At 32.2% G+C, this 17,534-nt stretch overlaps 1 protein-coding gene across 2 annotated transcripts; it reads left to right on the plus strand.

The window, feature by feature from the left end:
* Positions 1 to 1,581: 1,581 nt before the first annotated feature.
* On the plus strand, positions 1,582 to 13,631 carry LOC134716141 (toll-like receptor 6). Of its 2 annotated transcripts, none has more exons than XM_063578933.1 (6): positions 1,582 to 1,739; positions 3,458 to 3,529; positions 4,625 to 4,696; positions 10,372 to 10,443; positions 11,354 to 11,429; positions 13,419 to 13,631. In XM_063578933.1, exons 1-5 carry the CDS (start codon positions 1,672 to 1,674, stop codon positions 11,427 to 11,429), a joined length of 360 nt encoding a protein of 119 aa, XP_063435003.1. In that variant the 5' UTR covers positions 1,582 to 1,671; the 3' UTR covers positions 13,419 to 13,631. The 2 variants fall into 2 exon arrangements, with proteins under 2 accessions (XP_063435003.1, XP_063435002.1); XM_063578932.1 differs by having other exon boundaries at positions 11,354 to 11,425.
* The last annotated feature ends 3,903 nt before the right edge of the window (positions 13,632 to 17,534 follow it).

Below are 17,534 nucleotides of genomic sequence, written 5' to 3' on the forward strand. Positions count from 1 at the left end.
TGGAAAGCAGTCCTGAAGCATAAAACGAAATTACCAACAAAATATCAGTTGAGTTCTTGGCCTTGTCGTGATGCAGTTTTTCCGATTAAGATACAATAGCTAACAAACTGACCGATAGATTGAAAGACTGTGCGAATATAACAATACCAGCGGGTAGCATAAATCCTAAAACTAAGAAGTATTGGTCAGGATAAATAAAAACAAGCACATACAGCTGAACGTTTGTCTAGCAGGAAATGGGTGCACCAAGGCAGACCCAAGGGGGTGAACTTCTCACATTAAATACAAATCTGCGAAAAAAACGATTTCCGGATTAAAGTTTTACATACAATGGCTACATGGCCAGTACTTACCGTGAAATCGACGAAGCAGCTGCGTGTGATGTTAAACTCTTTTATTCGCTTAATTTCTGTCAGAAAACCCGTAAAACTAACCAAATTTCGGAAATACTATATAACAACCGATAACGTAAATATCATAAAGCTAATGTTCTTACTGACTTTTATGCCGACATTTATATACCAAACAAAAATTCTAAATTTGACAGTGATTTTATTGCCTATGTGACTGAATTCGTAGATAGCACACTCGAGTCATGTGCAACAAATAATGGCCTCCTCTAAGGAGGTAAAATATCCTTGTACGAATTCCAAACAATGATTAGAAATGTCAAGCTACGAAAGGCACCAGGATACGATAAGCTGCAAAATGACCAAATATCAGAAACATGCCGACAAGGTGGTGTACAATCTTCTTTTCTTTACTTGGTTTACATTGATGACCTATCAAATGAATATGATTTAGTTGGAACTGCAAATATTTCTATAATTCGTACAATTAATCTATCATTTGCTGGCGATTTAGTTTGTATTGGTACTTAACCAAAAGGACTCCAAATTATGTTGAATTATTCGTACGATTATTCACTTAATTGGATTTAGTTTAATCCTCTGAAATCTGTTATTTTATGCTACAAAACTGAACTAGACCATGTCTCCAATCTAGTTTTAACTTTTTAACTAAGGCTATTAAGCAGTTATCTGGAAGTATAAATTCTATGATGTAGCATCTTGTACCAGCTGTTATTATAACAAAATCATCTTCCTCTGAGGTTTTCCTGAAATTTGTCAGAAACAAACAATGTATTGTTTTCCTTCACTGTGATTGATTGTTTGTTGGTTGCTAAACTTCAAAGTGGCAAATATTTCATGTGTTTAAGGAAATCCTATATTGTGTGTTGTGTGTTTATTTTATATTTTATCGAATTCATCGTTCTAGAAATAAAAATGAATACGAATTATAAATTATTATTACAGAAACAATAATGTTGTTGTAGGCGAGATCACTCGACCTATCAACACGTTTGGGAAATCATATTAACTAGCAAATCTTCAATTTATTTTTTGAATAGGCTACGTCAAGGACCAATGAAGTGCTATTTCGTTGAATGTTTAAGGGGATGAGTAATTTCCGTTTACTTTCAAGATCGGAGATGATAAAGTTGCCGACCATTGCATACATACATGCTATTCAAAAAGAAAGAAAACATTTTTGTTCTGCACATTATTGAGTACATTTCCATGTTTCTTCATATACACTATTTTAACATGCATTGTCGGATTGAAGTTTAAATTTCATGTATACACATTGAATTTTCGAAGTGGTTTGAATATGTGTATATCAATTTATACGGAAGTAATGAAAGTAACATTAGTTAAATGGATGTCAGGACCAAACAGGTAAGTGAACAAAAAATATCTTTTTATTGAGATAAGAACGGAAGAGGATTTCTTTTTGATGAATATAATAAAAAATGCATCTCATTATTCTGTAATTTACTTTTCATATTATATAGAGGTGTGGTAATTTTATTTTTATCAGTAAATGCTTGAAATACGTGCTCCTTCTCCCTAAATGGTACAAGGAAACCCCAATATGATTTATAAAATTAATCAAATGTTTATAACTTTGAATTCACGATCATTGTATCTGTATTGATGTTTTCTGGTCTTCACCAAAATAGCTTAATATCAAGGTAGTATATAGTTGTTTCAAACATAATTTTATGAAATTTCAGCTATATGTTCAAAAAAGTGACGCTTAGCTATATATGGCAAAACTTTTGTGGATTTTTGGTCCTCAATGCTTTTCAACCTCGTACTTAATGTTGCACTTTTTTAACATTTTTGATCGAGTGCCAATGGTGAGTCTCATGTTGACGAATCGCGCGTCTCTCGCAAATATAACATTGTTATCCTGGTATTTATGATGAGTTCATGTAACAGAGCTAGTTCTGTTTGACTCCACCATGCTATGAATATTTTGGGAAAGTTTATGACAGATCAAACTTTCCTTTCTTGTAGATATCATTATGATTCTACACCAAGTTGATTTTATTATAACAACTTGTACAAATAGCATACAAACAGGAAACACAATTTATTTTGTTTCCAACATTGTTAATAAGTGTATATAAATCTTTTAAATCTTGAATATATATCATTCACTCTTTTATTCTTTTTTCTATAAGATATAATTATGGAAATAAGTTTAGTTTTTTATTATCTATATATTGTCCCACAAATATTTATGATTTCCAAGTATTCCTCTTTGTTTTTTCCTGTGACCTTGTCATGTTTCCAGTTTGAGAAGGAAGTTTGTGATTTTCTAGCTGTGAGAAATAACCGGAAATTTTTATCATTAACTGTTGAGACTGGATTCTTTTTTAAACATCGTTATGACTAATATGAACAACTATTTGTATATGTTATTATAAGATGTCCATTTTTGTTTGATGTACTCGTCTGTTTATTTGAACAATATTGTCACTAACATCATTTTGTATATTTGTCATTATTTATCGTTTTTTGGCATTTTTTTTCATTTTCAGAGAAATCATTTTAAATCCTGCATTCAAAGCCCACTTCTTTGACATACACATCCATTTATTCAGACAATTTGCATACTACACCGTTTCAAAAACCATTTATGAAATAATTTGTCGTTATAACTATTATGCTCAGCAATGATGATTGATTTTGTCATTATATTTTCTAATAAGAACTCAAAAGAACTATCTATTGTTTTGTGAGCAAATCAGAATATCAACGTTAAGAAAGCAAAGCAAAAAAAGAACAATAAAAAGACTTTGTTCAATTCAAAACAAACAGCTTTGCTAAATACACTGTCTGACTTCATTTTATTCTAGATTTCATAAGGACCACTATAGTAATGGATTTGAAATTTCTTTCTATGAAAATGTAGAAATGATGTCAGCATTCTTTGAAATAATCAATTAAAATCTTCCATATAAATGTGCAAAGCCATGAATAGTGATATTAAAAGCATATTTCAGGGTATGCATTGTTTTTCAATAAATGTCTTTCCGATACTTTCCAAACAAAAACATGTTTGTATTTATGAATATGACTAATGCAGAAATACATTTTTTTTTCAGACATCTGAACAGCAGTCCGATCAAAACGTTAAATGCAAATTTATTCCAAGGTTTGACTGCTCTTCAAGACTTGTAAGTAAATAAAATCGGGAAAAAATCCTTGCTTTTATGTTTTGCCGCTTGTATTACAACTAATTTCTCATTATATAAATATTTAACCTAAAATTACATTATCGTATGGTAATTTCTCTTTTCCCTATATTTTTAATTTTACCAACGATTTACATGTTACCAAGAAATAGGTGTATGTCGTTTACAAAGTAATTTAAATGCCTCTGCTAAAAAACGTAATTTGACCAATGGTTCACAGTGTTAAAGTTGACGTCATCCTTGTGAAGGTTTCACGATCATCAACTAACCGGTACCGATATGATTCATCTATGTCACATATGACAGGAATATGTAATAACCACTTCCCTGTTATCTGTTCTTTTCTCTGAGTGTGACATTACCGTATGCTAAAAAGATGTTATCACAGAATTTTAACTAACAATGAGCAGTACAAGTGTTGCTTTGGGAGCAATATCTGCCTTCTATACTGGATTACCTATCATCATATCGGAGTTTAAGTATTGCACAGTCTTTAATTTTGTATATAGTGTTGTATATGCTATTCGTCAGTGTTCAGTGTTATATTGTCATGGCTTTGCCACGTCTCTTCGACTTGCGGGTTTAAAATGTTCCTTCCCCCTCTTTTTCACATGTTCTATTGTAGACTACTTAGTACCTATATACAGGAAGATGTTATATGAGTGGCAATGAGACAACTCTATATCTAAGAACAAATTTATAAAAGTAAACAATTATGGGTCAAGGTACTGTCTTCATCACGGAGCCTTGACTTACACCCAACAGCAAGCTGTATATTTTGTATGTATAGGTATAAACAAGCCTTATTTATATACATTATGTTTTACTTTAATTGATAAATTCCTACAAATAAAAAATCAAAAGGTAGAAGGTTCCAAAATATTTAAAATTCTTCATAAAATCAAAAACAAACTAAATAAAGATTCATTTAAAAGAACAACCATGAGATGGTACTATACCGCTTATCATTACAGTTAAACGTGAGTACCAGTTTTTATTCAAATAGCTACTAGTATATCAATTTCAAGAATGTTACCAATGAAATGCAGAAATAAATTTCGAAAACGTTATTTTCAGGAACTTGAATAGAAAACTGACCACCATGATCGTTGCTAACTTGTTCCAATGGTCGACGGCTCTTGTAATCTTGTAAGTAAATTGGTTCTGCAAAGAATCATTTCCGACATTTGCTGTTGTTGTATTGTCCTTCTTATTCTATTTCATATACAATTGCATTCTTTTTTGTTTTTATTTAAGTAATTCAATTTTTTGTAATGTCTTTTTGGCGTGACTTTTTGTTTATCCTGCCATTATGATATTGTGCTGTGCTCACATTTTGCATCCTTGTCTTTCATTTTTGCTAATCAGCTTAATATATAAAGTGTCTATATGCCGTTTTGTATTTCTTTGTGTGACAAAACAATATATATTTATGTGATTAAGATTATGATGACTACTGTACCCGAATGATGCCATTCTTACCAATGATGTCTGTGCTCAATATAATGGAACTATATGTGACTGTCATAAAAATAAGGGATTTAGAAAGTTAAAATATAGGTAAACCAATCGTTTTCTACAAAATAAAATGCCTGTACCAAGTCAACTAATAACCAACTGTGTATATTTTGAATTCGCCATTATGGTATCTGTATGTATGTCTCCTGGTCTTGACCAAAGAAGTATATATCAAGGATATGATATAGTTGCATCAAACATAATTTAATCAAACCCCAGCTATATATATCAAAAGGTAAAATGTAACGCTAAGCTATATATGGCAAAACTTTTAGGATTTTTTGGTCCTCAAATCTGTAACCTCGTACCTTTTTTGGCCTTTCTAACATTTTTTTATTTGAGCGTCGCTGGTGAAACTTTTGTAGACGAAACGCGCGTCTAGGGCAAAAATAAAATTTTACCCGCGGTATATATGATGAGTTGATATAACAGAGCTAGATCTGTTTTACTCCACCATGTTATAAATATTGCAAAATGTTTTATAACAAATCTCACTTTATCTACTTGTATATAGGATTGTGTTACTACACTTAGTAGATTTTATTATAACAACTTGTACTTGAGAAATTGTATACAAACAGGAAAGACTCGCAATTATAATTATAGAGGTTTTTAACACTGTTAATACTTATTATAACTCATTAAAAATGCAGTAATACTGATAATAAACATGAGTTTTAAATTTTGCTTTTAGAAGACATTGAAGAATATATACAAGTGCAAACCATGAATATTAATATTAGAAGCATATTTCAGGGTATGCATTGTTTTTCAACAATTGTCTTTCCGATACTTTTTAAACGAAACAATGTTTGTATTTGTGAATATGACTAATGCAGAAATACATTTTTTAGGCACCTGAACAGCAGTCCGATCAAAACGTTAAATGCTAAATTATTCCAAGGTTTGACTGCTCTTCAAGACTTCAAAACTAAATCGGGAAAAAAATCCTAGCTTTTATGTTTTGCTGCGTGAATTACAACTTATTTCTCATTCTATACATATTGAACCTAAAATAACATTATCTCATGGTAATTTCTCTATTCCTTATACATGTATTTTTAATTTTACCAACGATTTAAATGCTACCAAGAAATAGGTGTATGTCGTTTAAGCCCCAATCCCATTAGACCACGATCGCCCGTCGCTCACCACGATCTAAAATAAATTTCGTGGTGAGATCGCGGTATAAGTGGCATGAAAATGTACATTTTCGTTGCTTTAACGATGCTTCTACGTCGTCATTACGCTTATACAATGATCCCGCTACGATTATCCCACGTTCTCACCACGTTTATTCTGCGACCTCACTACGATTATCAAGACCTTTCTACGCTCTTCACGTTCTCACTACAACCATACCGCGATTTATGCGATTGCAACACGATCTTACCACGCTTCTACTGCGATTACAGCACGCTCGTCCCACGACCTTAGTACGACCTTATATACCATGCTCATACCCCGATCTTACTACGCTCTCAACAATAATGCATGTGGTCATTTTTATAAATTTCCTGTCACAAAATTTTGAATTTTTTGAAAAACTAAGGATTTTCTTATCCCAGGCATAGATTACCTTAGCCGTATTTGGCACAACTTTTTGGAATTTTGGATACTCAATGCTCTTCAACTTTGTACTTGTTTGGCTTTATAAATATTTTGATATGAGCGTCACTGATGAGTCTTATATAGACGAAACGCGCGTCTGGCGTATTAAATTATAATCCTGGTACCTTTGATAACTATTTACACCACTGGGTCGATGCCACTGCTGGTGGACGTTTCGTCCCTGAGGGTATCACCAGCCCAGTAGTCAACACTTCGGTGTTGACAGGAATATCAATAATGTGGTCATTTTTATAAATTTCCTGTCACAAAATTTTGAATTTTTTGAAAAACTAAGGATTTTCTTATCCCAGGCATAGATTACCTTAGCCGTATTTGGCACAACTTTTTGGAATTTTGGATACTCAATGCTCTTAAACTTTGTACTTGTTTGGCTTTATAAATATTTTGATATGAGCGTCACTGATGAGTCTTATATAGACGAAACGCGCGTCTGGCGTATTAAATTATAATCCTGGTACCTTTGATAACTACTATCAGCACCGAACTCCATATGAATACTGTTTAATTTCTTCTATTTCTCATTTATAAGAATATTTTACGGGAACAACACAGACATGCCACCATCGAACATCTCTGGAGGCATTCTTAAAAAATTGAAGAAGAAAGGTTCATCCTCAATTCTTAACTTTTTTATCAACTTATCATAATGACCAAACTGGAGTCTCCTATCCGTTGCTAACCAAGGACGAAACCAAAAGGACCTACGTCGTCTAAATGTTCTTCGAATCCTTCTTCTTCGCTCTCTCAATAACAATATCATGGCTTGGTCGTTGAGATTTTGTATCTGAGGTTTTGATTGAAGAAGCAGAACTACATGTACATGGTCTTGTGTTTCCATGGTTCAATTCAAATTGATGTTTTAAACAAAAACTGGAGAGCATTTATATATTTATGTGACAATGACAATGAGCCTGACAATAACTCGAAATAGTCGTAGAACGAACGTATACAGGTCAAAAGAAGAGCGTGGTGAGGACGGCATAAGCGTGCAAGAATCGTACTATGGTCTTGAAGAGCGTGGTGTTAACTTGGTATAGTCGTAGAGGGTGTGTAGTTGGGTCGCGGTGAGAACGTAATGATCATAGAGAGGTCGTAATAACGTCGCTGTGAGATCGTAGCGTAGTCTCCCCGAATAGAATCACGCTCTCGCTACGATGGCACAGCGACCTTTACGATCTTACTACGACCTTACTGCGCTCTCACTACGCTTCCACTACGACCTGATTTCGCCACGACCGCACTACGCTTGTTTTTAACATGTTTTAAGTTGGCCACGCTCATCACGATCTCCAAGACCTCACCATGACCGTATTCCGACCACACTGCGATCTACACGATCGCACTACACTCGTGAAAATTAGCATTTTGTTCACAGGTCGTAGTGCGATCGTGGCCTAGAGGGACTGGGGTATTACAAAGTAAATAGATAAGATATATATTTTTTTTAAATTGAGATCATGTCTTCAAACAGCAGAATGTTATGATCAATTTACTGATATACACCCTCGATATGTAATGAATACCATAAACGGTACCCATGTTTCTGCACCAGATGCGCATTTTTGACACCAAAATATCTAAAACTTCTTAAGCTTATTTAAAGGATGAAGAGCAATGAACCGATAAAAAGATATAAAAAAGCAGGACAAGGAATCAGAGTTACACATGAGGGAGATACATACCTGACTTTCAAATAATTTGAAAAAAAATATAACAGCGTATTTTAAGAACACAAAATTCGTTTATAAATTTTAGAAACAACACTCATAAAAATATTGATTTGAACTACTTATTTTTTATTCGTCTATCCGTCGAAATTGAAATAAAGGATATTACAGATACAGTTAAGTATGCAACTCATCGTCATTTACGCCTATAAATTGAAAAAATATGTATGGGGTCAGTTAACGACAAAACTGTAGGGTAGCATAGATGATTTGATACTCCGATTTGTAAACTTGCCATTTCATCTCCTATTCATGCTTCATGCAAAGGTCTGATTCCTTTCACGGATGTGGCTTTACTTTTTTTTTGACCTTTTGGATTATAGCTCTTCATCTTTTATATAAAAGCATCACTGAAGAAACATGTGTTGTCGAAATACGCATCTGGTGCAGGAAAATTGGTACCGTTAATGTTATTACTACCACTGGGTCGATGCCTCTGCTGGTGGACTGTTAGTCCCCGAAAGTATCATCAGCCCAGTAGCCAGTACTTCGGTACTGGCATGAAAATACGGATGTTTTGTGTTATTTAAATTTGCTGTAAAAAAATGTTAGAAATTATTATAAATTCAGGAATGTATCTCCCTCATGCAAAGCTCTGATTCCTTTCACGGATTTGGCTTTACGTTTTTGGACCTTTTGGATTTATAGCTCTTCATCTTTTATATAAAATTTGGATTTCAAATATTTTAGCCACGAGCATCACTGAAGAGATATGTATTGTCGAAATGCGCATCTGGTGCAGGAAAATTGGTACCGTTAATGTTATTACTATACACTATTCCAGAGTTTGCGTTTCCTATTGTATTTAAATGCCTCTGCTAAGAAAGAAGTAATTGAACCAAGGGTTCAAAGTGTTAAAGTTGACGTCATCCTTGTGAAGGTTTTGCGATCTAACCGGTACCGATATGGTTCATCTGTGTCACATATGAAATGAATATGTCTCATTGTAATAACCACTTCTCTTTCCTGTTTTTTTCTCTGATTGTGACATTACCGTATGCTCTTTTTCACATGTTCCATTGCATACCTCCTATATACAGGAAGATGTTATATGAGCGGCAATAAGAAACTCCATATCCAAGTAAATATTTATAAAAGTAAACAATTCTAGGTCAAGGTACTGTCTTCATCACGGAGCCTTGACTTATACCGACTAGTAAGTTGTCTATTTTGTATGTGTAGGTATAAACAAATTGTCTTTATGCTAAAGCCTTATTTATATATGTTGTGTACAAGATAAAAGTTTGTACAAATTATAATTTGTACAGGGTTTTTGTACAAGTTATAAATTTTTTTATACCTACCTTCTTGCAACAGGTGACACAGGTTTATCTTATGAAATGTACCTGCGTAATGTTTTAAATTAAAAAAATATATACTTCAACCTAACAGTTAGGGCTATTTTCCTTGTCTTCAAACTGAAAATGAGAATACCTGAATGGTTGAAATTCTAATTTTATTTTTCTCATTTTACCATATTCATATCCATACAAAATCTTTGTGTGGTCTTATAATGTTTTTGTTTCAATGCCATTTATTAGACTACATTATGAAGTTGTGAAAATATCCGAAGCAAAAGACTGGGGGCTTGCATCATCCATTTTTATTCAGCAGGTCATAAAATACTGATAACTTTACCACATTACAACTTGTACATAACATATACCTCATGTTTTGACTGAAATTGATAAATTCCTACAAATATAGACTCAAAATGTAGAAGATTCCGAAAGATTTCAAATTTTTCAAAAAATCAAAAACAAACTCCATTTCAAACATAAAAAAGATACATTTTAAAGAAAAACCATGGGATGGTACTTATTATCCTATACCGCTATTAATCAATACAATTATACATCAGTAATAGTTTTCATTCAAATAGCTACATCAATTTCATGGATATAACAAATGAAATGCAGAAATAAATTTTAAAAACGTTATTTTCAGGAACTTGAACAGAAAACTGATCACCGTTATCGTTGCGAACTTATTCAGATGTTGGGCGGCTCTTGGAATCTTGTAAGTGAATTGGTTATGCGAAACAAACCATTTCGACATGTGCTGTTGTTGTACTGTCTTTCAATTTCATTTCATGAACAATTGTGTTCATTTTGTTAGGGTATTTTAATTTTTTAGTCCATTTTTGTAATATGTTTTAGGCGTGGCTTTTTATTTATCCTGCCCTTGTGATATTGTGCTATGCTCTTTTTTTGTATCTTTGTCTTTCATTTTTGCTCATCTGCTTGATATATAGAGTGTCTATATGCCATTTTGTATTTTTTGTGTGACGCAATTTTTTTTAAAGTGATTAAGATTACTACATAATGTTGATAACTGTACCTAAATGTTGCAATGTTTACCAATTATGTCTATTTTGCTCGCACAATGAATAACCTAACTATCGCTAAATGTTATGTAGAAATTCGCACGAGTACGGTTTCAAATTATGTCGAATGATGCTTTTTTCCATAAAATCTTTGCTTCAAATTCCACTGATATGAATTTTAGAAAAAAAATCAAATCTTACTTAGCCGTCTTTGTAGTTTTTAATTAATAATCAGTGTATCAACTAAGATAAATGTCTTTCGATTGTATTAGCACTGGCATGAGCGAATTTGTTTGCAGAAATATTTGGAATGACCTGTTTCTCAGATAAAAGGTGCCAGGTTTGGTGTATCAGAAATTCCGGTAACCAGTACAGTAGGGTCTGGTGTATAAATACAGTTAAACTGATGCCACTTCCATAAAATAATTTGTAGTGATGCGTTTAACGTTGATAGGAAACAGGACCAAGAAAAGGTGTTTTGCGTCTTATGACATTTTTGTATTGTTTACCTCACTTTTAGTTGCTTACTATTTTCTACATAGAACAGTTTAATTATGAACTGTCACAAATGTAAAAGAGGAAGTAAAAAATTATATTTTTCAGGATCTCCAAGGGCAATCGAATTACAACGCTAGATGGGAATTTATTTCAAGGCTTGACTGCTCTTCAACACTTGTAAGTAATTTGATTTTGTTTCAAAAAAATCAACCATTTTGTATTGTCGGTTTTCAGTCTTATAACGTCTCGCAACCCTGTGTCTTTTGTTCGTTTTTAATATTTTGCCATACTATTTTGAGTTTGTCATCGATTTAAATTATGATTATCCCTTTGGTTTCTCGTTTGTATTCTCCCCCCTTCTTATTCGCGTAAAATAGGATTTTTTGCTTGGTTTCGTTTTTTTACTACAATATGTGTATTTTCCTTTAACAGGTTGGGAACAAACCCTCTCTATGGTGATTATACCTGTATAGAGGGATAAAGCTTCTATAGAGGGATAAAATTATCCCTCTATAGAGGGGTATTTTTGTTTAGACTGGATTTAAATCAAAACAAGGCAGAAAGGCATTCTCTACTTATTATGGCAGTAACATGCAACAGTTGATGCACCAATTGATGTACTTAGTTTAATATGCACATGCCCAGTTTGCTGCTTATCTGACTAAATATAAAATCTATTGTTCACCATGATTGAAAGCTGTGATGATCAGGTAAATTCTACTCACTTATGCCTCACTGAACAGAATTTCTATTGTTAGATTTAACATGAAATTTAAAGGTCAACTATTCCTTTTGATGTTGATCAGGTGTTCAGATAGGTATACAATAGATTTCAAGTTTTGTCACTTTAGCAGAAAACGGGTTATCCCAATTTTTAGTGAAGTGCATATGTTGATGCACCTACTGCTAGAGTTTATAGCCAATATAATTAGAAAATGCCATTCTGCCCTAATTTTCTTTAAATCCAGTGCAAACACAAATACCCCTCTATAGAGGGATAATTTTATCCCTCTTAAGAAGGTTTATCCCTCTATACAGGTATAATCACCATCCAGGGGGTTTGTTCCCAACCTGTTTAATAAAATTTTGTCGCTCGTTATCTGTATTTGGCTGCCAGGAAACAGCAAACAGGAAATACATAATTTTAATCAAGTATACATTAAATTTTATATACTTTAAATACTATAATCTATATACATCTTTGATGATTAACTTACTTCTTTAGAACAACCAACACACTGTACTCTAAAGTATTTTTATTTACCCCTGTGAATATTTTATCCAGTTGTACACATGTGGAAATAGGGGCATTTAACATTTAACGTAAGAGAGGCCAAATTTAATTTTGACATTAAGAAATCGAGCTTGTGGTTCAATTTGGTCGCTAACATAAATGTTTCCTTATTTAAACTTATCAATATCCTTTGCGATAAACCAAGCCCTTGACCTCAATTAATGACTCATATTTTTGTTGTTGTTATTTCCTTCAATAGTGTGTATGTTTTCTTTATCTTTTCCTGTTTTGTTTAATCTTAAATTTTGTGATAAGGAAATAAAAATGAGAGAAAACTATTTTGGGAATGTTATTTTGAAAAACGTTTCTAAAGTTTCATAGAAATAATAAAATATTCCTATTTATTTTTTATAAAGTTTCACGTTATAGTGTATAATTTCTAAGAATAATAAGACTGCTTAAAGCTTGAAAGTCGTCGATTATAAATTTTGTCGTCCGATTCTTGTTGATTATTCCTATATACGGCAACTGAGATAACAAAATGAGGGAATGCCTGAGTGTTATTATATTGACACTAAACCTCCTAAGATATATCATAAGCAATCAGAAACTATATCATCTTTGAAGTAAACAAAGAAAACAATGCCAGCGGACCAATCAAAATAATTTCTTGTATGTTATGCACATTATATAAAAATTATCCTGCAGTAACACTACATTTATCTCAAAAGATTATCAATTTGTACTATACAATATTGTTGAGCTAAATGACAAGGTGGCATACTAGCATTTTATCCTTTGATTTTAACATTTGTTTTTTAAGTTTTAACTCACTGAATTATTCATGATAACATAAAAAGAATAATTATAGGTATTTACGAAGCGGAAAAACTTTGATATTAAAGAAAATTAATTATATGGATTTTTCTTTATCAGGAAACACCGATTTGATGGTAAAGATGTCACTTAAACCAATGGAAATAATACCTAAAGCTGATTGCGGTGCATTCTAAGGAACAAATGTACAACAGTTCCAAGTAACATGTACTAAACATTAGTCCACGTTTTAACTTCCATTGTAAATATTTATGTATAATATTGAGTGAATAAAACTGAATGTTTCAGAAATAAAATGTACTGTTTAGTTGATATGAGTTCTAGAAAACTTTTTTTAAATGGAATTGATAATGAATTTCCGTAATAATTTAATTGAAAAGTCAGAGCCTACTTTGAAATTCATGAGTATTTTGTATATCATCACACTGTATTATAAGTATATTCGTATAACTTTCTTCGTTAACACTGCCGCCTTCGTTTGTATAACATTTTTTTTTCATAGTTTACAATTAATGGCTGTCTTTTCAGTATTTTTTAAGGCATTCATTTTATTACTGTTTCAGTCTTTATTGTTTTGACATTTTCAATATTCAGATGCAGTTGAATATACACAAAATCATATCTACGTTTATCCACTAGGTTTCCCATAAATGTGTCTGTTTCCCTAATCTAGTAACCGAATTGATTTGAATTGGTTTAGTTTCATATTTTAAGAAGGGGAATTCAACCAGTGAAGAAACAATTTGCATGAAGCAAAACCTGTGCCTTTCTTTTTGGAGAAGTTTAATACTTTTATTTCTGTTGTGGTTAAAGCGGTCTTTGCTTTTGTTACTTCAATTTCACTAAAAACTATGACTATAGTCATGCGAATATGAAGATTTTCACATACAAAAGTCATATAAAAGTGAGTCCAAAAGATATGCTTAATATATACATGATTTAAGATTTTTTATTGTTGGTTTTGGCTTTTAACTAGCTGTCATCAACTATAAGTATTCTCAAATCGTACATTCTTTTTAACTCGGCCTATACAATTTGTAATATTTTTTTGTTATTTAATGTTTGGTCATTCAGGGTTATATCTTCTATAATATATACCAGCTTTGATGTGTGTTTGGTATGACTATAAATTTCACTCCGTCGGACAAGGAACAGCAAAATTATGTATTTTGTTAAAATATTTCTTTTCCCATTTAAACAGTAGACCTGACAACAAACTTATTTCTATCTTGTATATTTTTGTAATCGGCGGATATTTGTTCAAGGTTATAGTTGTCTGAGTTTGGTTGATATTTTATATATTTGTCCTGTTTACAAAACTTTTGAATTTTTCAAAAAACTGTAGATTTTCTTATCCCAGGCATAGATTACCTTAGCCATATTTGGGACAACATTTTGGATTTTTTTTATCTTAAATACTCTTCAACTTTATTAGACTTGTTTGGCTTTATTCATATTTTGACATGAGCGTCACTGATGAGTCTAATGTAATACTATAATAATCCTGGTACTATTGACACCACTGGGTCGATGCCACTACTGTTGGACGTTTCGTCCCCGAGGGTATCATCAGCCCAGTAGTCAACACTTCGGTGTTGACATGAATAACATTAATGTGGTCATTTTTATAAATTTCCAATTTACAAAACTTTTGAATTTTTCAAAAAACTAAGGATTTTCTTATCCCAGACATAGATTACATGTACCTTAGGTATTTTCGGCACAACTTTTTGGAATTTCGGAATCTTAATGCTCTTCAATTTTGTACATGTTCGGCTTTATAAATATTTTGACATGAGCGTCACTGATGAGTCTTATGTAGACGAAACGCGCGTCTGGCGTACTAAATTATAATCCTTGTACTTTTGATAACTAATTATAGCGTTTATTTCTATGTTGTGATGTTACAGTGTTGTTTCATATGAGGTTTGGTATCTAGTAAACCGTTTAACAAGACGCAATTGTTTGCAACAATCCTATGACAGAAATCTGCTGTTCAGTAGTCGTCGTGTGTTGTTGTGGTTCATAAGTGTTCCTGATTTACATGTATATTAGACGGTTGGTTTTCCTGTTTGCATGGTTTTATACTAGTGATTTTGGGGTTATTTATAGCTTACTGTTCAGTGTGAGCCAAGCCACCGTTTGAATACCATTTTTTGGCCTATAATGGTTAACTTTTAATAATTTTGACTTTGATGGAGCGTTGTCTCATTGACACTCATACCACATCTTCTTTTACCTGTTTATCATGAGATTCGACAAAAGGCTGTTTAGAAATTGTTTCATAAACATAAACAAAAACAACAGAATGCCTGATAGTATTTAACAGTACTGATCACACCAACACACGATACCGATACAACAAATATCAAATGGGAGACAAAAACAAAGGAATTCCATATGGTTATGAAAGTCTTTAAGTAAGCATTCATAGTCCATGCTTGGTTTTTAGTTTACTATTAGTCTATGACTCAGTCGTATTTTGTTTTTGTAATTACATTATAAGTTTTTGCTGTTTTGAAGACCAATGTTGCTCTCTAATAATATTACAAAATTATTTTCATGAGAGAACAAAATTATGAGAGATGTTATTTTTAAATTATTAAATATAATAAGATGTGTGTAAAAATATGACGAATAAATTAGGGCCAAAGTTATCACATTGTCTTCCCACAAATATGTGAAGAAAAAAAACTCAGTTCTATAATAGTTATACTCTTTCACAATTGAATTTTTTTTTAATACAAAGTCTTTATTATATCATAGACCTTTGATCCACTCCCTGCTGGTTTTAGGTTATAAAATAGTGCAAAATGGGGTACCAAATTAAGACGCGTTTGAATGAACAATATTGTACATTGATGTTTAGAACTGGTTTTGTCAGATTAATTTAGTAAAGCGTTCATCAGAAACATATTGTCTGTTGTTCTGCACTCCGCAGTGAATGATATATGTTCAAGGCAAATGAACTTTTTTAAAATAACAAGTACTAATGTGTTATATTTTGAGCACTCAGTTCTAATTTTGACTTAAATTGAATTTATGAGTAAAATATAAGTGTATGTCTGCGGATCTCTGCGTTTAATAGTAATATAATGAAATGAAAAGAACTGGAGTCAAATAACGGAAAAAAAGAGTACTTAGGGGATTACTGCATTGTATTTTAAGCTCCGACGGCATCCATTAGGATTTTGATGGTCGCAAATCAATTTTACTGGCGACGCGTTAGCGGAGACAGTAAACGGGTATTTGCGACCATCACATCCCCATTTGATGCCGTCGGAGCTTACAATACAATATTGTTATCTCCATTCTTATGAAACTGACATAAAACCACAGTTAAAACATATATTTAAAATCTGTCAAATGCCATCTGCGCTTGCGTGTACGTTCCATGAGGTTATCTAATCAAAATGAATGTTAAAAACGTTATTGCATTAGAATACTCGATGTATATTGCAGATCTGGCTAAATATGATTATTTGTATTGAAAGTTTATTTCCTTACACTAATCAATGCATTCGATATATGCAGGTGAAAAGGAAACAACTTTAATTCAAGAAAATAAATTTACTTATTTTTCCAATAGCTTTAAATGTATGTACGGATATTTTTCTACATAAACGCAATCATCTGCTTTGATTTTCTCAATTGTTTGATACTAAAAATCTTTTTTTAAACTGTGTTAATTTTTATGGGCAATAAAGTATACAAATAATTCATAAACATACAATCAAATCAGAGATGACGGACTGTACCTACATATGTAGTGACTACACCTCTACAGGTAATATGCCACTGTCTGTAAATAGACAATAGAAAATAGTATTTGTCTCTTCAAAAGCGAAAAGTATTCCCTCTGGCCAGTCTTGATATGTGTCTTTATCGGAAACTAACAGTGCTTTGTAAGGCATGCTGTATTGCCCCTTTGATATTCTTAGTTTAGAACATACTAAAATTAGTTCCACTTTATTATGAACTATCTCAAACTGACTGGTCAATATATTTGTGTCATTTTCCAAAAAGTCATGACAGGAAATATCACTTTGTTCAGAATCGACAGAAAATTTCCATGTTTCTGAAATCATATCATGGACTTTTGTGCTTTTAGAAAATACAAATTTATCAAAATTCATGATAAAATTGATAATGAATACTGAACAATGCTCAAAATGTTTCTCAATTCTGAAGTCTAGACCAAAAACCTGTTTTAAG

The sequence above is a fragment of the Mytilus trossulus genome, chromosome 4, assembly GCF_036588685.1.
Source record: "Mytilus trossulus isolate FHL-02 chromosome 4, PNRI_Mtr1.1.1.hap1, whole genome shotgun sequence".
In the NCBI taxonomy this organism is placed as follows: domain Eukaryota; kingdom Metazoa; phylum Mollusca; class Bivalvia; order Mytilida; family Mytilidae; genus Mytilus; species Mytilus trossulus.